This window comes from Pleurodeles waltl, chromosome 4_2, assembly GCF_031143425.1.
Source record: "Pleurodeles waltl isolate 20211129_DDA chromosome 4_2, aPleWal1.hap1.20221129, whole genome shotgun sequence".
Classification (NCBI taxonomy): domain Eukaryota; kingdom Metazoa; phylum Chordata; class Amphibia; order Caudata; family Salamandridae; genus Pleurodeles; species Pleurodeles waltl.
Window position 1 is genome coordinate 1,019,562,207 of NC_090443.1, and position 20,668 is coordinate 1,019,582,874.

Sequence of the window (20,668 nt, forward strand, 5' to 3'; positions counted from 1 at the left end):
GGGAGAGGGTTGGACTCCAGTGGGTTGAAACAGGCTTAGCCAAGACCCCTGACCAAGGATTGTGCTCAAATCTCTCCTGGCAGAATTGACCACATGCAGTGATGGTCATGGATGAAGAAGCAATACTGCAGACATGAGGAATAGGTGAACAACAACCTATAGAGTAAACAGAGAGTGTACTCACTGTCTGCCATGTCCTGCCCCAATGATAAATGTCACACAAAATGGAGAGCAGACCTTAAATTAACTACAGCAACTTTAGACTCAGGCAACATTCCGTTTCCTAACCCAGCTTCAGCCGACTCACAATGTAACTATAAATACTGAACATAGAGACTCAATCCATCAGTAACTTGGCTGATTGTGAATAGTGCTAGATGTCGGGTTCTGTATATTTCAAAATCTCAAATATTATTTTTCTCCACAGAGATCAAGGAAAAATTCAGACCAGACCCCTGATGCCTCAGGTGATGAAAGCCAGGGAGAAAGCTCTAGCTTGCCAACATCACAATCTGAAGCTCAACCAGTGACAAGGCGAACGGTGAGCATTTGGCAGCAGGAAGCCTTGAGGCATGTTTCATGCATTAAATAAGAAAACACAGAGGAATACTGACCTCTAGTACACTCAAGTATGCACATAATCGGTTGGAAATAAATTTAATATGGCCATTGTTGTAAAAAAGCAAAACACAAGGTACTTGATCCAGCACCAAGTTCTTCACAGCGCTGTTCAAACTCCCATTCCTCATCCATCACCGAGTAAATCAGGTAGTGTAGTAATACAGTGAAATATAAAATGAATCCCCCCCATTGTGAATAACTGTGCTGGGAGCAGCCACAGCCTTCATCAGTTATGGGCCATCCTCCTTCTGCACCCCGTAGGGTATCATGGAATAATGCGAATGCTTTCACCCTCCATAGTCGTTCACCTAAGTATACAAATGATGAACTGGAGGACACCGCAGCAGTAGAGGAGAACTGGGAAGAGAAGAATATGTGCTTGCATTAGATGCCGACATGCTAAGCTTCCGGCTGTGGCTCACATACGTGTGCAATGAAAACGTAAGCCTGCTAAATTGCAAACATGGATTTCATATATATCTATTTATATATCAACTATATATATATATATATATATATATATATCCAAGAAAGAAGTGACTCAAACAGATGATCTCATTAAAGAACAAAAATATATTTCTACTACAACGTTTCAGCTTCCGCCTTCCTCAGGTAGTACAAGATGGTTTGCTCAGTGGTTGCACAGCTGACACTGGTGGATTTTCAAAAAGCATCATGAGTGAAGATTCCAATTGGAATGTGGAATCAATGCAGTCCTGAGAACTATTCAGATATGCAGAAATCAAGTGGTATTGTCAGTGATGTTCAGATTATTCCACATTCCAATTGGAATCTTCACTCATGATGCTTTTTGAAAATCCACCAGTGTCAGCTGTGCAGCCACTGAGCAAACCATCTTGTACTACCTGAGGAAGGCGGAAGCTGAAACGTTGTAGTAGAAATATATTTTTGTTCTTTAATGAGATCATCTGTTTGAGTCACTTCTTTCTTGGATATTACATTTTCTTGTGGCTCTTTGTATCCTTTGGGATCCAGATTTTTGCCCTGGCTGGCTGTTGTTTTCTTGTGATCCTGCATCTTCCAGTATATATATATATATATATATATATATATATATATATATATATATATATATATATTCACTTAACCACAGAAATTCACATGTTAGAGTTATCTCAAGAAACTATAACTCACGCCCCTGCCATGCACAGTTTTTTCGTCAACAATTTTACTGCAAATATTACATTGATATTATCAATGATGTTATCAAAGATGTCGTGAGTGCCGTAACTTGTGGGGTAATTAGTAGTGCATGGCGAGGGCGCGAGTTTTATTTACCTTAGTTCACGAGTTATAGTTACTTGAGATAACTATAACAGGTAAATTTCTATGGTTTTGTAAGTTTAAAATGTGAGCCTAACTATAACTTCCCTGTAAACTTCTTTTTTTAAAGTGAATTTCTGCGATTTTTAAATTCTATTTCCGAACTATAATGTCCCTGTAACCTTTGATTTTTTTGTGTGAATTTCTATGGTTATTCAACGTGTAGTAATTTTCATTACTAATCCAACTACCTCCATGTATGGCCTTCAGCCTTGCGCTGCAGCAGTTGGCAGCAGGGACTGGCCTGTGGCATATCTCTGCGGCCAACCCCTCTAACCACCCAACCCGAGAGAGAGAGAATGAGAGAGACGGAGAGAGAGAGAAAGTGAGAGATTGAGAGAGAGACTGTTTTAGGCTTTGATGAATGATATACTTAGAATGAGATATTTCCGGACAAATTTAAAAGAAAATGTTTTCGCCAATTAAGAAGAGTGAAATCACTTTTCAGTATGTTACTTAAATAGTTCTAGTTGAAAAGAAACTAAAGTAGGAAATGACCACAGATTCACTTAGACTAGAACCTTAAGAATATTTGAATAGCCTTGAGAAAGCCCTATGTTTATGTACCATTAGGGGGCGAAACACGTGTCGGCGTTTGTTTCTCATCTCTGCACGTCATACTGGTGTTTTGTTTTTCATCTAAGTACTTTGTAATAAATCTTCACTGGACTTACTGATTTGGATATGCTCATTTAAAACAGACCCTGGATGTGAAGACATGGATTAACTAATTGAAACATGGGTTTATCAATATCTTGTTGTTGAACTATATTTTTGGAGACTGGTACTATTCTCTAGGCTTCATTGCCTGTACCTGTCCACCCATGCCAAGGCATCTCTGTGCAAAGCTGCTGTTCACACTACCTTCATCTTAGGTGTCACCAGAACACTGACTGATCCCGTGCAGTAAGGCAAGGGGCAGACAGTGTCGTGAGTGCACACACGTTACTAACTGTCCCTGTTCTACAATAGTCAGAGACAGATTTAGGGTATGATCTAGAGCATGGATACTCAAAGTACGGCCCGTGGGCCTCATGCGGCCCCTCTGACCTTTACATGCGGCCCTTCGAGCAACAGGAGCACTAAGCAGCTGTTTGCTCGACTCTGCACTAACAATAAAAATATTAAATACACACACAATCATTTATTTCAAACTTAATTGGAATTAAAGAAAGGAAGTAACTAGGGACTCCTGCACTTAACTTTAGAAACGCCTTCTTTTTTAAAGACATCTTGCAGCACAAGTGTAAAACTAAGACAGTCTCTTTAAAATTAAAAACGTGTTTTTAGTTAACATGCAGAACCTTTTTGCCTTAGTTCAATTTATTTTATCAGTGCACTGAGATGTATTCCTTTAAAAGTGATAGTTTTCAAACATACATTTGGAAACATACATTTGGAAACATTAATTATTTCCATTATCCTTAGAACACAACCAACAGTAAATTAAAGAGGCCAGTCACTTGGTAAGTGCACTTTATCGGTGGCCTGGGTTCCTATCATACATTAACAACATTATAGTTTATTAAATCAAGCATAGAGGCAGGTTTTGTGCAGCGCACACCATGAATCATGTATTTCGAGGTCATCTTAAATGTGATAAAGCAGAAAAAGGAGTGAAGTGAGACTAAACAATTGCCTAGGATCACACAATTTGGAAAAGTGGGTAAGCCGGGATTCCTTCAAGGTTTTCTGGTTTTCCATTGTTTATTTCAGCCACTAGATGTATATCATTTGCTTCTCCTACACCTACCTTGCCACCAATCCCCCGAGCTACCCCACTTGACTGCCACAGCACTGGCATCAGGCGCGTGACAGACCAAACGTTTTGGCCCCTGGGAAAATGTTTGCGAGTACCCATGATCTAGAGTATAATGGACAGGGCTTACAAAAGTGACAGTACATCCTCTCTACCAAACTTATGGAGCCCGGCGGACCGGCATGTTTACGACAGCTGTGCTCCAGCTGGCTCCACCATCCTAAAGCTTATGCTGATGGGCCAAGGGAGTATGGTCTGTTGGTGTAAGGCCATCAGATGGCCCACATTATTAAGAGCGGATGATCTGGAGTTTTTTTTTTTCTGTACATCATGGACAGAAAAAAATGACACCCCCACCCTGATAGGTCATTCAGTTTTTCTTTTTTACTAAATCAAAAGCATAAAAGGTTAGTGCATGCCCGTTAAAAACTTGACAGACACGCACCAAACTTTCAGTGGTTTCAGAGGAGCTGCTCTCACGGCAGCTTCTGTGACTGCACAGAGATCACCTCTGGCCAGACGATGAGCTCTAAATTTGGCTGTCAGGATCCATTTCAGAGGGCCATGGGGCAAGCAGAAGCTACTGGGCCCAACCCTGGGGTTGGAGAATATAACTCCTGATGTCCCGGTGCCCATCCTTGTATTGGTCCTAAGCTGCGGGGCCAAGTAATACCCAAACCAGCACTTGACTCTCATTAGTAGCACAGGTCGAGAAGTCCATGGAAGTTCAGAAGGAAGTAGCTGCTAGGCATAAATGGGAATCATAACCCAGCATACAAACACCAGTGGCAATAGATAATTGTCCAGTCAAATACTAACTTTTGTAAAAAATAAATAAAATAGTTAATGTAAACAAACATGGCATATGCTACACACTAAATAATAAACACAGCCCTCTTAAGGTCAGCGTACCTGTGCTACCTCGGGCGGCATCTCCAGAGTCTCTCTGCCCCTTCTAATAGAAGTGGTTATTCAGTATTCGATTAATTGAGTCAACTCACAAGATGCTGCCACGCTAGTCCCAGGCCCCCCAGAGGCTACGTTTTGCCTTAAGAGTTTGTTAGCAGCTCTCAAGCTCTAGGTTTGCGTAAATCCCACTGGCCCGGAACAGACTTGCCTGACCCAGTGACAGCTGGCAATCCCAGGAGGACCAGCACGCTCCTTGCAAGCTAGGGCATCCTAATCTCTTCCCTGATGGGCTCCTCGGTCTCTGGACGACCTGCTTCATTGTGGTATGTCCTTGTCCAGCTCCAGCAGTGATGGGTGATTGTCCCTCATTCCTCTATGGTGGTCCCGTTCTCCTGGTCTTACAGGAGGTCACACACCTCGGCCAGCTGGCGGCGACGGCTTGGTCTACATGGCGGCTCCCTCGTCTGGCAAGACAGGGGGGTCATTGACTTGTACTTTACCACAAACGGCGGACCACACTTTACAGTGGCCCCTTTCTTGGCAGTATGGGGTTGTTAACCTGGTCTCAGTCAAGGATGATGGCTCCCACTCTCAGTGGTCTCCTTCCTCTGCCATTCAGGAGTCTCCGACCTGCCTGCAGCCATGGATGACGACCCACACTTAAATTGAGCTATCTGTAGCTGATGCACAGCATTTCACCCAGATCAGAAAAGAAACTAAGCCCAACCCTACATGACCCACATTAAGTAGAATACCACCTGCCCATAAAGGTGGGGTTTAACCACTAGGAATTCCTCTTTTTTCTTCTGTGGCACGTGGACACACACCCATCGTCAGGTAAGTAATATTCTTTTTTTATCTTCCTAGGTATGTATGTAATTTTTTCTGTTTAAAGTGTATGGTCTACACTAGCGGCAGTACTTTGTTGGCTTCATTTGGAGCTTGTATGATATGCTGCCCCCTCCCTGCAAAGTGATTAGGTGGCAGCAGCTGCCTAGGATTATGTCTCCTGCCTCCATGCTGGGCGTGGAGTGGGCATGTTACAGTGTCCTCGTTGTTGGGCAGTGATGCAAATGTCTTTCTCCCACATTCTCAGCCTCACTGCTGAACGGGGGACAGGGTTGGTCTCTCCTGCCTCTATCAGACTTGTTGCTGGGTGATATAGGAAGTTATTTCTTCACCTCACTGAGAGATGCGGGGGCAGAGTTTAGCACCTGCAGCACACTTTGATTGGGGTTTCTTGGTTGCCTAGCATCAGACATTGACGTGGAAAGTGGTATTTTCCTCTTTTGAGGATACACACGTCCTGGTGTATTTTTGAGTGCCACCACGGAGGAAAGCACACGTCCAAACTGAAGCATATTAATGTCTCCACATTTGAAGAGGACTGTCACGGCGTCTGCTTCTGGGGAGAGGGGCTCCCATGGTTTGTCAGCCCTGCAGAAAATCCTTAATCGAACAGTGGAAGCTACATTTGAGGCTTGGGAGGGTTCTACCTCAGAAATGACCTCCTATGGTTTCATCTGCAGATCCTGATTCTGACCAGTCAGATGAAGAGTAGGTTTGAGGCAGATACATCCAGGGCTCAGATTTATGGGTCGTGCTTGCGTATATTTTGGAAAATGTTTTGTTCTCTGACGGGTGGAGGATGAAGATTTTTTTCTCTCAACATAGAAAAAATTATCTTAAGTCCCTTTCCATTCATAAAGCCAGTCGGGGACTTTTGGTTAAAGAATAGGTCAGTGTGGAGAACTCAGGTTTTGCCCGGTTTCTTGCTTAATGTTATCCTTTTCAGGATTTTGCTGAGGAATTTCCAGCTATGGTGCAGGTTGACTCCCTGACGGAGGGCATGACTTCCAGCGGTTTCATTATTTCAGAGGAGGCTTTGTCCCATGACCAGGTTGACGAGTAGTTTGAGGGTACTATCATATGAGTATATTCAGCCATGAACTTTGCTATTCTGGCAGGGCCTTATGCACCATATGTGGTTCAGTTCCTGTTCCATGGCTTCCGGGATCTGGCTGAGGAGCTCCAAAATGGCAGTGAAGGCACCTCCAAGTTGTCAATAATGGAATAGAGGGTCAGGTTCCTCTAGGACCTGGCATTTGATTCCTTGTCTGCAGTAGGCTCAGCTTCTGGTTCTGCTGTTTCCTGTGGATCTCATATTTGGATGCTGACCTGGAAGGGTGACAACTCTCAGAAGTCGCTGTTGAGGTTTCAGATTCAGGAGAGACTATGGGTACCCTTTAATCGCTATGTGTTAGGACTCACACTCACACACGCATGCTTCTTGCTGCACCCTCATCACCAGCATGTATCTGATGACTCATCACTAGTCTATAAATAGAACTGCCAATGTGTTTCTGGTGCTTGGCTTCGAGCCTTCCTTCACCCGCAGGTGTTCCCGGGTCAGATGGAGTTTCTGTGAATCTTTTCTGGAGTCGTTCATTTCATGGCGAGGCCTCATCGGAGCTTCCTTCTCTGGAGCGGATAACTTTCACAGCGGCTGGAGAATTTACGAAAAGTATTCCATCTCCTGCAAATAATCGAAAACATTCCAGGAGAAGTCGGTTCATGAGTAATCCCCCCTCTCGTTCCCCTGTTTGCAACCTTCTCGAGGTTAGTGATCTTTTGGTGCATTATGAAAAACATTTGTCAATGCTGTGAAACCCGTGATACAAGATTATTTTCCAAAGACAGCTTGAGAAGTATTTTTTAAAGGCAGCATTGAAGTTATTTGTTGTGAGCTCCTGAAAGTATCGCTCGATATCTATGCGAAATTAGACATTTATTCTGATTACTTTTGGAGCAAGTCTATTGTGAGAAAACGAATAACAAAAGACAAATTCATAAGTTTGATTTTATAAGGATTTTGTTGTGAGTTACAAAAGTGTGTTTAATAGTTGAGCATTCAAGTGCTAATGATTTTTGTGATTTCGCTATAAGACTCGGTGATTGCTCAATTGAATGATAATAATTATTGTCATTTTGCTGAAAGACTGTGATATTTGTAGTTCTTTTGTTTTTGATTTGTTTTTGGTCTTAGAAATTCCTGCACCAAACCCCGAGGCAACTTTCTTGGAACAACAGTGATGTGCCTTTGTGAACCAGTGTTTTTGTTTCTCTTCCCTTGCCAAATCCCTGTTCCCTATCCCTTTCCCCCAAAGACTTTTTGCTCGTTCCCTGTTCAGTTCAGATACAAGAGAATAGTGTTTACGGGTGAGGGTTTTATTCTCTTCGCTCCTGCTGAACCTGGATTTCAGGTGAGTGGACATGGTCTTGTCACTAAGAATGCTGGTTAAGCCTTTCAGCCAGGGTAGAGGATATGGCTGTGAGTGGATAAGGCTGTGGCACTCCATCCCAGGATAAATCCTGGCAGCAAAGCTCCACTAATCCTTCCTCCTCCAGCACAACCGAATGATTATCCAGAAGCGTGGGCGGATTTTTTTTTTCTTTTTCTCTCCACCTGGGAGAAAGATGCTTCAGACTCGTGGGTACTTCTGCTGGTGAGATGGGGCTACTGGATAGAGTTGTTCTCTCCTCCGGTTCACTTCTTTACTCAAACCCCAACACCTCGCAGACTGAACAAGCTGCAGCACAGCATTGAAAATCTTCTCTTCAAAGGAGGTATAACTACACTACCAAGTGGGGTCAGGGATGCTGTTCTTTGATGTTTCTGGTTCAGAAACCTTTGGGCGCCTTTTGTCCGGTTCTCGAAAGCCAGTAAACCTGTTCTTTCCTCATCAGAGGTTCAGCATGGTGAGTTTACAAACTATCTTGCCTCTTCTGTCTCCCAGCATATTTCTGGCCTCTCTTCTGAATGCCTATCTACATATCCCTATCCATCCCTACTCTCAGAGATTTCTTAATTGCTTTGCTTTGAAATGTCATTTTTAATTCTCTGTCCTTCCTTTTGGCCTATCCTCAGCACCTAGGGTGTTTACTAAGACTGGTTCTCCTGGTGTGGAATCTCTAGTTCCTGTGTGTTTTAGTGTGTCCATACCTTGTTGATTGGCTAATCTGTGCAACCTCTTTTTCAAAGGCTCTTCATGCTGTTTATTTGGTCTCCAAATGCCTCAGATCCAAGGATTCCATCTAAACATGGAGTAGTCCCACCTGGTTCCTTCACAACAGAGCCAGTTCATGGAGCCCCTCCTCAATGTAAGGATTGGCAATGTCTTTCTCACTCAAGCCTGGCAAAAGAAGATGGTGTCTCGCCTCTCGCATCTATAGTCCCTTCAGCATGCCCCTGCTCAAGAATGGCTGAGAGTCCAGGGGGACATGGCAGCTTCACTATTCCAAGTTCCCAAGGCTCAGCTGCACTTGTATCATCTGTTCACACATCTCCTCACTCCATGGGATCCCAGTGCTCAGGACTACAACACTCCGGTCCATGTTTCTCCTGAAGTTTGTCTTAAGCTCCAGTGGTGGTTGGAAGCCTCACACCTGAACAAGAGGGATATCCTCTCTCCCCGTGTCCCTGAAACAACTACTACGGCTGCAAGCAGTGTCGGCTAGTGGGAGGGCAACACTAGGGAGCTCCACGGTTCAGGGACTGTGGACCAAGACAGAGTGGAGGGAAGTGTCAGCGATTCTCAGTGCTCTTCTCTTCTTTTCCCCTCAAATCCAGAACTGTCCAGTACAGATCAGGGCAGATGATCAGGTGGTAAAAGATTATGGCCCTCATTTTGTCCTTGGCGGTAAATGCCGCCTACAGCCGCGGCGACGGGCGCCAAAAGACGTCGTTGCGGCTACCATCTGTTCACCAAATTATGACCACAGCCGGATTTCCACCACAAGAAGGGCGGAAATCCGGCTGTGGCCATACTGGCGGATGGTGGTAAGGTGGCGCTGCTACCACCAGCAGCGCCACACCAGTAGACCGCCACCAGCCGTATTATGAAAAAAAATACAGCCTGGCGGTGTTCTGCTGGCGGGCGCTGCTGGCAGTAGCAGCGCCCCATCCCGTCCTCTGCCAGAAAATCCCCTGGATCCAGGTAAGTTGGGTTTCCGACAGGGAAGAGGGTTGGGAGTGTTGTGTGTGTGTGTGTGTGGGGGGTGTGCCTGTATGTGTGAGTGTGTGCGTGAATGCGAGTGTGTGTTGTTTGCATGCGTGTATGCATGTGTGTGAGTGCGTGTATGAATGGAAATGTGAAAGCGTGTCTGCGTGTCAGTGTGAATGTGTGTACGGATGTGTGCATGAATGAATGGATGCATGCAAGTATGTATGCTTGTATGACTGTGTGAATGAGTGTGTGTCTGCGTGTGTGTGTGTATATGGGGGGAGGTTGGAAGGGGGAGAGAGTGGATGAAGGAGGGGTTGGGGGCTTCTGGAGAGTGTTGGGGGAGAGGGCCTCCTATCAGTGAAGGGAAGGAATTCCGTCACTGATAGGGCCTACCCCCATGGTTTTCGTGGCGTTACGAACGCCACAGAAACCATGGCAGTAGGCAGGTTTATGATACTGCCGGCAGTTACTATAGCGGCTGCTGGCTGCTACCGCTATGGCGGTCGGACTGGTACATTGGCTGGTTCGCTTCAGCCAACCCGCCAATGTCATAATGTGGCGGTAAGTACCGCCAGCCTGTTGGCGGTACTACCGCCACATTATCTCCGACTGCCGGGGTCATAATGACCCCCTATGTGAACCATCTGGTGGGCATCAGTCCCCACATCTGGCATTGCTGGAAGAAGAGATCATCAGTTGGGTTGAAGCAAACTTGATGTCTCTGAAGGCGATTTATCTTACGGGGAGGGAAAATTGGCTTGCTGACCACATGAGCCAGTCCTTCCCTGCCTTCTTCACCATGTTTCTGTCTCTTCGGGCATCACGGATTGGTTTGCGGCTCCATGGCTGGGCTAATTTACCTCTCCCACAGATGCCCCTCTTCCCAGGTTCTGCTTTCTACTTGTCAGGAGGCCTGGGGGGGGTGGATGAAATTAGTTTTCCTTTGCGACAGGGCCTTCTGTAAGCCTTTCCTCCCTTCTCCTTGATCAGCAAGGATGTAGCAAAGATTCGGAAGGAAAAGGTGGAGATTCTTTTAATGGTTCCCTTATGGTGGAGACAGCCTTGGGTTCCCTTCCCGTTTTACGTAGCTGTCCATCATCCCTGGGTCTTCCTCCTGGCTCTTTCTTCTCTCAGAGTCCCATCTCTTCCAGAGACCTCGCTGCAGTGTCTGTCTCTAGGGGATTTGGAAAATGAAAGGAGGAGACTGCAGTCTTTAGTATGTTCATCTGACATTGTGTCCTTGATTCAGACCTCTAGGAAGTCTAACAGTTTGAAGGTGTGCGAGCATCATTGGGGTGATTTTTTTAAATGATGCTCTTCCAGGAATATTCTTACAGCCACATGTGAAATGGGATCCGTTTTGGAAATTTCTGAGAGATGGGTTTATTTTGGGCCTGTCACTTCCTACCCCGCGGAGTCAACAGGCCACAACTACAGCAATTAGGTTCCTGTCAGTTTTGCAGTTTGATTCCCTGTCTTCTATATTATTGTGTAGTTTTTGTTTATATTGGAAAAATGTATGCCGATGCACACAATGATAGATTCGTATATAAGAACGAAATTGCATCACCATTATTACCATTATTAAATTCACTATAGAGAGTATGTGGTAAGGCAGGCTCTTAGACCTAGGCCTGAGACCTAGCCTGAGGTTACAGATTGACAGGTCACAGGTGGGGTGACGTGTAGCCGGCAGACAAACGCACAAACAGAAATCTTAAATCAGCACCACAGATAGGCGCAGTGACACCACAATGGTCCTAAGAAATTGGCCTCAATAAAACTCACATGGTCGGAGGGATGCGTACAGTCCCTACACACCATATAGTCAGATGCCACATGAAGTTAGGAACACAGCCAATCGGATCACAGCATGTAGAGTAACACACAGCGATCATGTGCGCCTCAGGCCGGGCATCTGGCCCTATACCCACTGGCACACAATGTGTCCGCTTAAGGTTGAGGCCCACCTGCATTTGTTATCAGGACCTTATTTATGACTCCAAGACAACTGCTCGCATTCTTTACCCAAAAAGGAATGTTGTAATTGTTTAATGGTACCTAGCGAAATGTATAAAACACTGAGCAAATCAGCTGTACCTTGACAGAGTCCTCAGACCCCGGGTCTGTAACTGTTCTCCCGGCCGTAATGTTTAATTAAATGAACAGTTCCTGCTTTGCCAAATGCCTCTTGTCTTTTGTTTTTTCAAGCTAAATTCACCTTCAAGCAACATTTTGGTGAGCCAGCCAGGAGTTGATTGGTTCCTCGGATCAGACTGCGACTGAAGGCAGGGGTCTCTGCCCAGACGGATCCACATTTGTGCAACAAGGAAGGTGATCAGACACCCCAATTGACTGGAAGTTCTGCTGAATCTGTGGTGGGGAGGTCTGTCCTGAAGCCACTGTCAGAAGGGTTAGAAACTATATTAGAGAATTAGTCCCAGCATTTGGAGTACGGCAAACTAGAAAGAAGCATAACCTGCGGAAGTCACCTTTTTCGAAAGCACGTTAAGAAAGGTGAATGTTGTTTGTCACTTGGACCACTGCACATGACACAGATAATACGCATAGGCCCTGGGTGTGATATCGGGCTGGCACCTCAGTTTTGAGAGGTGTCTATTGCTTGGACCGCTGGGCATGACACAGATGGTATGCTTGTTCCCTGGGCGTGACACAGGGTTGATCGCTTGGACCGCTGGGCGTGACACTGATAGTATGCATAGGCCCTGGGTGTGATATAGGCTGGCACCTCAATTTTGAGAGGTGTCTCTTTGACTGCTGGGCGTGACATAGATGGTACGCATAGGCAGAGTGTGATATAGGTCCTGCATCTCAATCTTATTTTTTTTTTAGTCTAAAAGGGTTCCTCAGTGTTACCAGTTTCTTAACACTGCTGGTATATGAAAGAAATGAGAGGTGTTGTTTGCTTGGACCTCTGGGCGTGACACAGATGGCACACATGATCCCTGGTTGTGATATAGGGTGTGATTTGGACGTCAGGGAATAACAGATTTTGATCTAGGAGATTAGGTGTAGCTTGTGTTTGGCCAAGAAGGGCCTATGGTTGTTGAGTTATCCTTTTTTCTCCACATAAATTGTTATTATCTTTGCCCCAGAGCTGATATTGACAAGACTATCAGGGTCACTTAGGCCCTCATTATGAAGATGGTGGTCTGTTCCGCACCGCCGGTGGTGGCGGCAGAAACCGTCAACAGAGGAGCGGTCCGGACGCCAAATAATGAACCAAACGAAACTCTTGCATCCCGCGCACCACCCCTGCCAGGAAAGTAGTCCCGCTGACGACGGCAGAGTCCGCCCACAGGCCGTCGGAAAGGCCCAACCCGCCCATCAAATTATGAACACCATTCCGCCGCCAGTTCCGGGGCGGGAACCACCGCCACACAAAGCCAGGCGGAAATGAAACAAATAGATGGAAACACTCACCGGAGTACCACAAAACGTGCAGTGGCAGTCATGGACAGAGAGCTGCAGATCATACCAGCCTTGCTCCTTATCTACACGACAGAGACCGCCGACGAAGACGGTAAGTACCGCAACCTACGACACAAGGGAGGAAAGGGCAAACTTACATACCCACTCACTACACCCACCCCGAAAAGCCCCCCCAACCATTCCCAGCAGCACTAGTCAGACACCCCACACCAAGAGGGACGTACCCGACCGGAGGCCACTGCAACGTGGCCATAGGACATACAATAGCCCCATACACATAAATCATTTAAACAAACACCGGGTAGAACTGCATGCAGCCCAAACACAGGCCACACAGAAACTTTATTAACTCGCTCAGTGAGCTAGATGAAGCAAACAGGGCCAATGGCCAGTCCAACAAGATTCAATTGTCCCTGGCCACAGCTGGCCACACCTGACTCCCACAAGTGCTGGGTACTCCACAAATTGGGGCACCATAGGGGGATCCAGGCACCTCAGGGAATGGGGGTGGCGATTTACGACGGAGGTGGGGGTTAGACTTGCGGGAGGAGGTAGGAGGGGGGTGGGCTTCTCCTTTGAAGGGGGTGGGGGCTTTTTGGCTCAGGTGGAGCTGGATGCCTTAGGCTCCGAGCGGGCCCACTTCTTCACTGGAGATGGGGCACGGGAATGGGAAGGCTGGACCGGGGTGGGCTGCAATGTGGAAGGTGCAGAAAGGGCAAGGAGGTGGGCACATTGCAGGACAAGACGGGGTGGATCAGTGGGTTCGAACAGGTTTACACGGGAGAGGAAAAGTTTCTTGGGAGCAAGTGGGGTGGGCGTGGATGACGGTGTGGGAGAGGAGGCAGAGGGAGTTGATGTATGGGGTGTAGGTGTGCGTGTAGTGGGTGCCGGTGGCTGCTCAGTATGCTGTGGTGTGGTGGATGTCTGATGGGTGGGTGTCTTGCTGCATTTGAGTGTTTTGGGAGGTGGGGGGGTGGACACAGTGGGAGAAGACAGACAGCTAGTGTGGATGTATGCTGGGTGTGTGTCTGCAAGTCAGATGAGTGTGCTGCATGTGTCAACTACAGTGGAGGTGGTGAGTGCAGGTGTGGTGTATGGGGTGCATGTATGGCTGTCTGCTTTGTGGTGAGTGCAGGAAGAGGAGCAGTAACAGTGAGTGACGGTGCAGTGCATGAGGGTGTGAACGTAGAGGGGACAGACAGGGAGGCGGAAGAGGCGGGCACACTGGGGGAAGTGGACGTTGTTGTGTGTGCAGGTGTATGTTGGCTGTGTGAATGCTTGTGGTGGGAGGTGTGGTGCTTGTGTTTGGAAGTGTGTTTTTTGTGTGTTGAAGTGCTTGACTGCGTGTCTGAATGTGTGCCTTGGACGGGTGAAGGGAGTGGGGTGCTGGAAGGGGCAGAGGAGGTTGGAGGGGGGACGGAATGGCCAGGGAAACTGGCTGCTGTCCAGGAGGTGGCTAGAGCCTGAAAAGATCTCTGTAGGGCAGACATGGCACCGTGAATGCCATCCAGATAGGCATTAGTCTGCTGCACCTCTGATGCGAGCCCCTGGATGGCATTGACAATGGTTGTCTGCCCTACAGAGATGGTTCTCAGGAGGTCAATAGCCTCCTCTGTGAGGGCAGCAGGGCTGACTGGGGCAGGGGAGGAGGTGCCTGGGGCGAAGGAGACGCCCACCTTTCTGGGTGGGCGGGCACGGCCAACTCGGTGGGGAGCAGAATGGAGGGCACTGATGGTATGGGTGGTGGCGGAAGATGTCACAGTCGTGATTTGTCCACTAGTGTCCACCACCGCCGGAGGACCCCCATCAGGGGAGGTTTCAGAGTCACTACCACCGGTGGTAGTAGCCTCCCCCGTGGAAGTCCCCTCGCCCTCCCACCCACTGGTCACCTGGGGGTCTGTTGTCTTTGCCTCCGAGGATCCGTGGGCCGCTGTCTCCCCACTAGCCGGTGCCTCAGCTCCCTCCCCTGATGTTGGTGGTGTACCAGACACACAAAAGAGAACAGGGATGGGGAGACAAAACAGGAGAGACACTTGTAAGTAGCTGAATGCTGATACATAATGGCCAGACATACACCTACCCAGCACACACACCCAACAGGATGCACCGTGCACTAGGCCCATCACCCTGGCCCTGACTACTGAGCAGTATAGTGACCTACACCCATATCCTGTCATTGCATTGAATCTGAGGTAGGTGAAACCTGACAGGGACACCCCTACACCCTTTCGGGAGCAGACAGTAGCTGGACACCAGTCAAAACCCTGCTCTAAGCCCCATGACCCTATCGCACACACTTTCATCCTTCCAGGCTGAAGTATGGGCTGTGAGTACTCACCCCCCTTGTGACTGGTGTGCAGCCTTCAAGCGCCCATCCAGGTCTGGGTACGCAACCGCCAGGATCCTTCGCATTAAGGGGGTCAGTGCCCGACGGGCACCCCTACCACGTTGGGAGGACTTCCCCAGATGGGCCTCACTGATCTTCCGCACCCAGCACCCCAGGTCCTCCCACCTCTTCCGACAGTGGGTGATCCGCCGGTTGTAGACCCCCAGGGTCCGTACTTCCTTGGCGATGGCATGCCAATGAGCCCTCTTTTGGAGGGCGCCGACCTAGTAGGGAGACACAGAGAAGAAACACAGAGGTCAGGCACCTGCACGATGGCAATAGCTGGCTGATTGTTAGACATAGGACAGACAGTACTCCCAGACATGCAGGACAGTGGCATGCAGCGTTCCATGCACCAAGCCCCATCCTGGCTCACAGGAGCGCACATCTAAGCAATCCACTCCATCCATTACACACACAGTGCCCCCCAAACCTGGACTCAGCTGTACCTCTGGCCAGCCGCAGAGTCTGCCGTACAGGGGCAGGACCCCTTCGACCAGTTTCTCTAGTTCTTCATGGGTGAAGGCCGGGGCCCTTTCCCCTGCACCACGTGGAACATCCATAGCCAGAGGCAGGCCACAGCAGTACACGGAGTGGAGTACTTCTCCGCACAAGATCAGGGAGTCAAGTGAGCACACGATGACGAACACACGTACGTTCTGCGGCGGAATGCACCGTCACCGCCGGCGGCGATCATGAAACTCCTCAGCTCCCTGGCCTGATGTTGATGGTGTACCAGACACACAAAAGAGAACAGGGATGGGGAGACAAAACAGGAGAGACACTTGTAAGTAGCTGAATGCTGATACACAATGGCCAGACATACACCTACCCAGCAGACACACCCAACAGGCTGCACCGTGCACTAGGCCCATGACCCTGGCCCTGACTACTGAGCAGTATAGTGACCTACACCCATATCCTGTCATTGCATTGAAGCTGAGGTAGGTGAAACCTGACAGGGACACCCCTACACCCTTTGGGGAGCAGACAGTAGCTGGACACCAGTCAAAACCCTGCTCTAAGCCCCATGACCCTATCGCACACTTTCATCCTTCCAGGCTGAAGTATGGGCTGTGAGTACTCACCCCCTTGTGACTGCTGTGCAGCCTTCAAGCGCCCATCCAGGTCTGGGTACGCCACCGCCAGGATCCTTCCCATTAAGGGGGGGGCAGTGCCCGACGGGCACCCCTATCACGTTGGGAGGACTTCCCCAGATGGACCTCACTGATCTTCCGCGCCCAGCACCCCAGGTCCTCCCACCTCTTCCGACAGTGGGTGCTCCAGCCGTAGACCCCCAGGGTCCGTACTTCCTTGGCGATGGCATGCCAATGTGCCCTCTTCTGGTGGGCGCTGACCTAGTAGGGAGACACAGAGAAGAAACACAGAGGTCAGGCACCTGCACGATGGCAATAGCTGGCTGATTGTTAGACATAGGACAGACAGTACTCCCAGACATGCAGGACAGTGGCATGCAGCATTCCATGCACCAAGCCCCATTCTGGCTCACAGGAGCGCACATCCGAGCAATCCACTCCATCCATTACACACACAGTGCCCCCCCAAACCTGGACTCACCTGTACACGCAGTACCAGCAGTGTACTAGCAGTACACGGAGTGGAGTACTTCTCCTCACAAGATCAGGGAGCCAAGTGAGCACACTATGGCAAAAGCGCGTACGTTCCGCGGCGGAATGCACCGTCACCGCCGGCGGCGATCATGAAACGCCAAAATTCCCCATTGGCATCCATGTTATCCAATGAGGGTGCGAACAGCGGTAAACACCGCCGAACACTGTGACGTCAACCACTAGCGGTCTTAGGTCACTAACACAATGAAGGGGCAGAACTACAGTGGGCAGACATTTTGCCATCACCTACGCATCTTGATATTCAATTTAATCAATCAATCTATTTGTAAAGCACGCTACATACCTGTGAGGGTTTCAAGGAGCTGGGGGTGTGGGGGGGTGCTGCTACTGCTCAAAGAGCCAGGTCTTGAGGAGTCTTCTGAAGGAAAGCAGGTCCTGGGTCCGTCTCAGGTCAGACAGGAGGATGTTCCAGGTCTTGGTGGCGAGGTAAGAGAACGATCTGCCGCCGGAGGATCTGCGTCGGATGCGGGGGATGGAGGCGAGGGCGAGGTTGGCAGAGCGGAGATTCCGGGTGGGGGTGTAGAAGCTGAGTCTGCTGTTCAGGTAGGTCGGTCCGGTGTTGTGGAGTGCTTTGTGTGCGTGGGAGAGGAGCTTGAAGGTGATCCTCTTGTCGACGGGGAGCCAGTGAAGGTCTCTTAGGTGGGGGCGATGTCGCTGTGGGGAGGAATGTTGAGAATGAGTCGGGCGGAGGCGTTTTGGATGCGTTGGAGGTATTTGGATGGGATGCCGGCTTAGAGGATGTTGCCATAGTCGAGTCTGCTGCGGACGAGGGCCTGGGTTACAGTTTTTCTTGTTTCGGTTGGGATCCATTTGTAGACTCTGCGAAACATTCGGAGGGTGCTGTAGCAGGAGGAGGAGACAGGGTTGACCTGTTTTGACATGGAGAGGGACGAGTCGAGGATGAAGCCGAGGTTTTGTGCGATGTCGGTGGGTGTCGGGGGGAGCCCAGCGAGGCCGGCCACCATGAGTCATCCCAGGCGGAGGGGGTGGGCCCAAGGATGAGAACCTCTGTTTTGTCCGAGTTCAGTTTTAGCCGGCTGCCTCTCATCCAGTTGGCGATGGCTTTCAGTCCCTCGTGGAGGTTGGTTTTGGCGGTGTGTGGGTCCTTGGTGAGGGAGAGGATGAGTTGGGTGTCGTCGGCGTAGGAAATGATGTTGAGGTTGTGCTGGCGGGCTACTTGTGCGAGGGGGGCCATGTAGATGTTGAACAGCGTCGGGCTGAGGGATGAGCCCTGGGGTACGCCGCAGATGATGTTGTAGGCCTTGGATTGGAACGGGGGGAGGCGGACTCTTTGGGTTCTGCCGGCGAGGAAAGATGCAGTCCATTCAAGGGCCTGGTCTTGGATTCCTGCTTCGAGGAGGCGGATTTTCAGAGTGTGGTGACAGACAGTGTCAAAGGCGGCCGATAGGTCTAGGAGAATGGGGGCTGATGTTTCTCCATTGTCGAGGTGGCTTCTGATGTCGCCTGTGGCGGCGAGGAGGGCGGTTTCGGTGCTGTGGTTTCGTCTGAAGCCAGACTGGGAGGGGTCGAGGATGTTGTTGTCTTCGAGGTACCGAGTGAGCTGTGTGTTGACGATTTTCTCAATGACCTTCGCCGGGAAAGGGAGCAGGGAGATGGGCCGGAAGTTCTTCAGGTCTTTGGGGTCCGCCTTTGGTTTTTTGAAAAGGGCGTTGATTTCGGCGTGTTTCCAGCTTTACGGGAATCTTGCAGTTTCGAAGGAGATGTTGATGACCTTCCGTAGGTGTGGTACGATGGCTGTGTCTGCTTTGTTAAAAACGTGTTGTGGGCAGGGGTCTGATGGTGATCCGGAGTGGATGGAATTCATAGTCTTTGGGGTTTCGTCGTCGTTGACGCTGGTCCAGGAGGTCAGTCGGCTGGAGCGGGTGGAGTTCGTAGAGGGCGGAGTGTCCGAGGTGTGAAGGGTGTTCTTGTACGATGTTAAAAAGTTCTTTGCAGTCGTGGACGTTGTTTTCTAGGCGGGTTTTGAAGGAGGATCTTTTTGCTAGCCTGATGAGTTGGTGATGTTTGCGTGTAGCATCCTTGAGTGCCGTGTGGTTGTTTGGAGTGCATTCAAGGAGCCAAATTTGCTTGAGTTTCCGGCAAAGGCGTATGGAGGCTTGGAGGTCGTTGGTGAACCAGGTGGCTTTCTTGTTGACTTGGTTGTTGGAGGGTTTCCTGGGTGGAGCAAGGTGGTTGGCGCAGTCGTCGATCCATAGCTTGAGGTTGTGTGCGGCGGTGTCAGGGTTGGTGGGGTTGTCGGGAGGTTGCTGGGCTAGGGCGTTGGTTAGTTGATCTTCGGTGACTTTGCCCCAGCGTCGGCAGGGTGGTTGTTCGGTGAAGTGGTGTTCTGTTTGTTTATTGAAGGTGAAATGGATGCAGTGGTGGTCGGTCCAGTAGAGTTCGGTGGTATGATTGAAGGTGACGGGTTGCTTGTGGAGAAGATGGGGTCAAGAGTGTGTCCGGCTGTGTGGGTGGGTGTGTTGACGAGCTGTATGAAGCCGAGGTTGTCGGTCAGGGTGGTGGTGTTGGTGTCATTGTTGTTTTCGAGGTGAAAGTTCAGGTCCCCGAGGAGGATGTAGGCCGTGGAGGCGAGTGCATGGGTGCTGGCAAGGTCGGCGATGGCGTTGCTGAACAGTGTCCTGGGGGTCTATAAATGAGTGTTCCTCTGAGCGTGGTGTTGGGGTCGGTGTGGACTTGAAAGTGTAGGAGTTCAGCGGAGCTGAAGTAGTCGTCCAGGAGGGTCTTGACTTCGAGGGTGGCTTTGTGGACGATGGCTATGCCTCCTCCAGTTCTGTTGGTGCGGTCTCTGCGAGAGACCTTGTACCCGTCCGGGATGGCTATGGCGATGTTGGGTGCTGAGGAGTCGTTCCACCAGGTTTCGGTTAGAAAGGCCACGTCCGGGGTGGTGGAGTCGAGCAGGTCCCAGAGTTCGACGGCGTGCTTGCGCGCTGAGCAGGTGTTGCGAAGTATGCAGCGGAGGTGGTTTGTCTTGGTCCTAGGAGGTTTGTGGGCTCTGGTACACGTGAAGCTGCAGTTGTGGCAGGAGAAAGGTCCGTGCGTGCTCTTTGGAGAAGCCTGGAAACAGGTGGTGTCTCAGCTGGTGTTGAGTGCGCGGAGGGCGTTGTAGCGGAGGCTGGGGATGTGGTTGTTGCGAGGTCCAGGGGGTCTGGCGCTGGGCGCGGACGGGCGCAGATGGGCTTGCCTCTGGTGCGCCTCTGGCGTGCCAGGGGCGCGCCTGCTGCGCGCGACCGCCACTAAGAAGGGAGGGGGGAGCGGGAAAAGGAGCGGGAAAAAGGCGAAAAAATAAAAGAGGGCAAAAAAGGCCCGAGAATTAAAGCTGGAAAAAGAGGCAAAAGGAGTAAAGGCTGAGAAAGAGGCAAAGAGCAAAAGCAGAAATGAGGCAAAGAGCAAAAGCAGAAATGAGGCAAAGAGCAAAAAGGCAGAAACGGGGCAAAGAGCAAAAAGGCAGAAACGGGGCAAAGAGCAAAAAGGCAGAACCGAGGCAGAGAGCAAAAGGACGAAATGAGGCAAAGAGTAA

The 20,668-nt window shown here is 49.5% G+C and overlaps 1 protein-coding gene across 2 annotated transcripts in view; it reads left to right on the top strand.

Annotated features, from left to right (window-relative positions):
• LOC138293602 (serine-rich adhesin for platelets-like) overlaps positions 1-20,668 on the top strand; it is a 620,895-nt gene that overhangs the window by 553,831 nt on the left and 46,396 nt on the right. For both annotated transcript variants that reach the window (XM_069232871.1, XM_069232872.1), the window contains one exon: positions 428-541. In XM_069232871.1, coding sequence (XP_069088972.1) covers positions 428-541 — 114 coding nt within the window. The remainder of the gene's footprint in view (positions 1-427; positions 542-20,668) is intronic.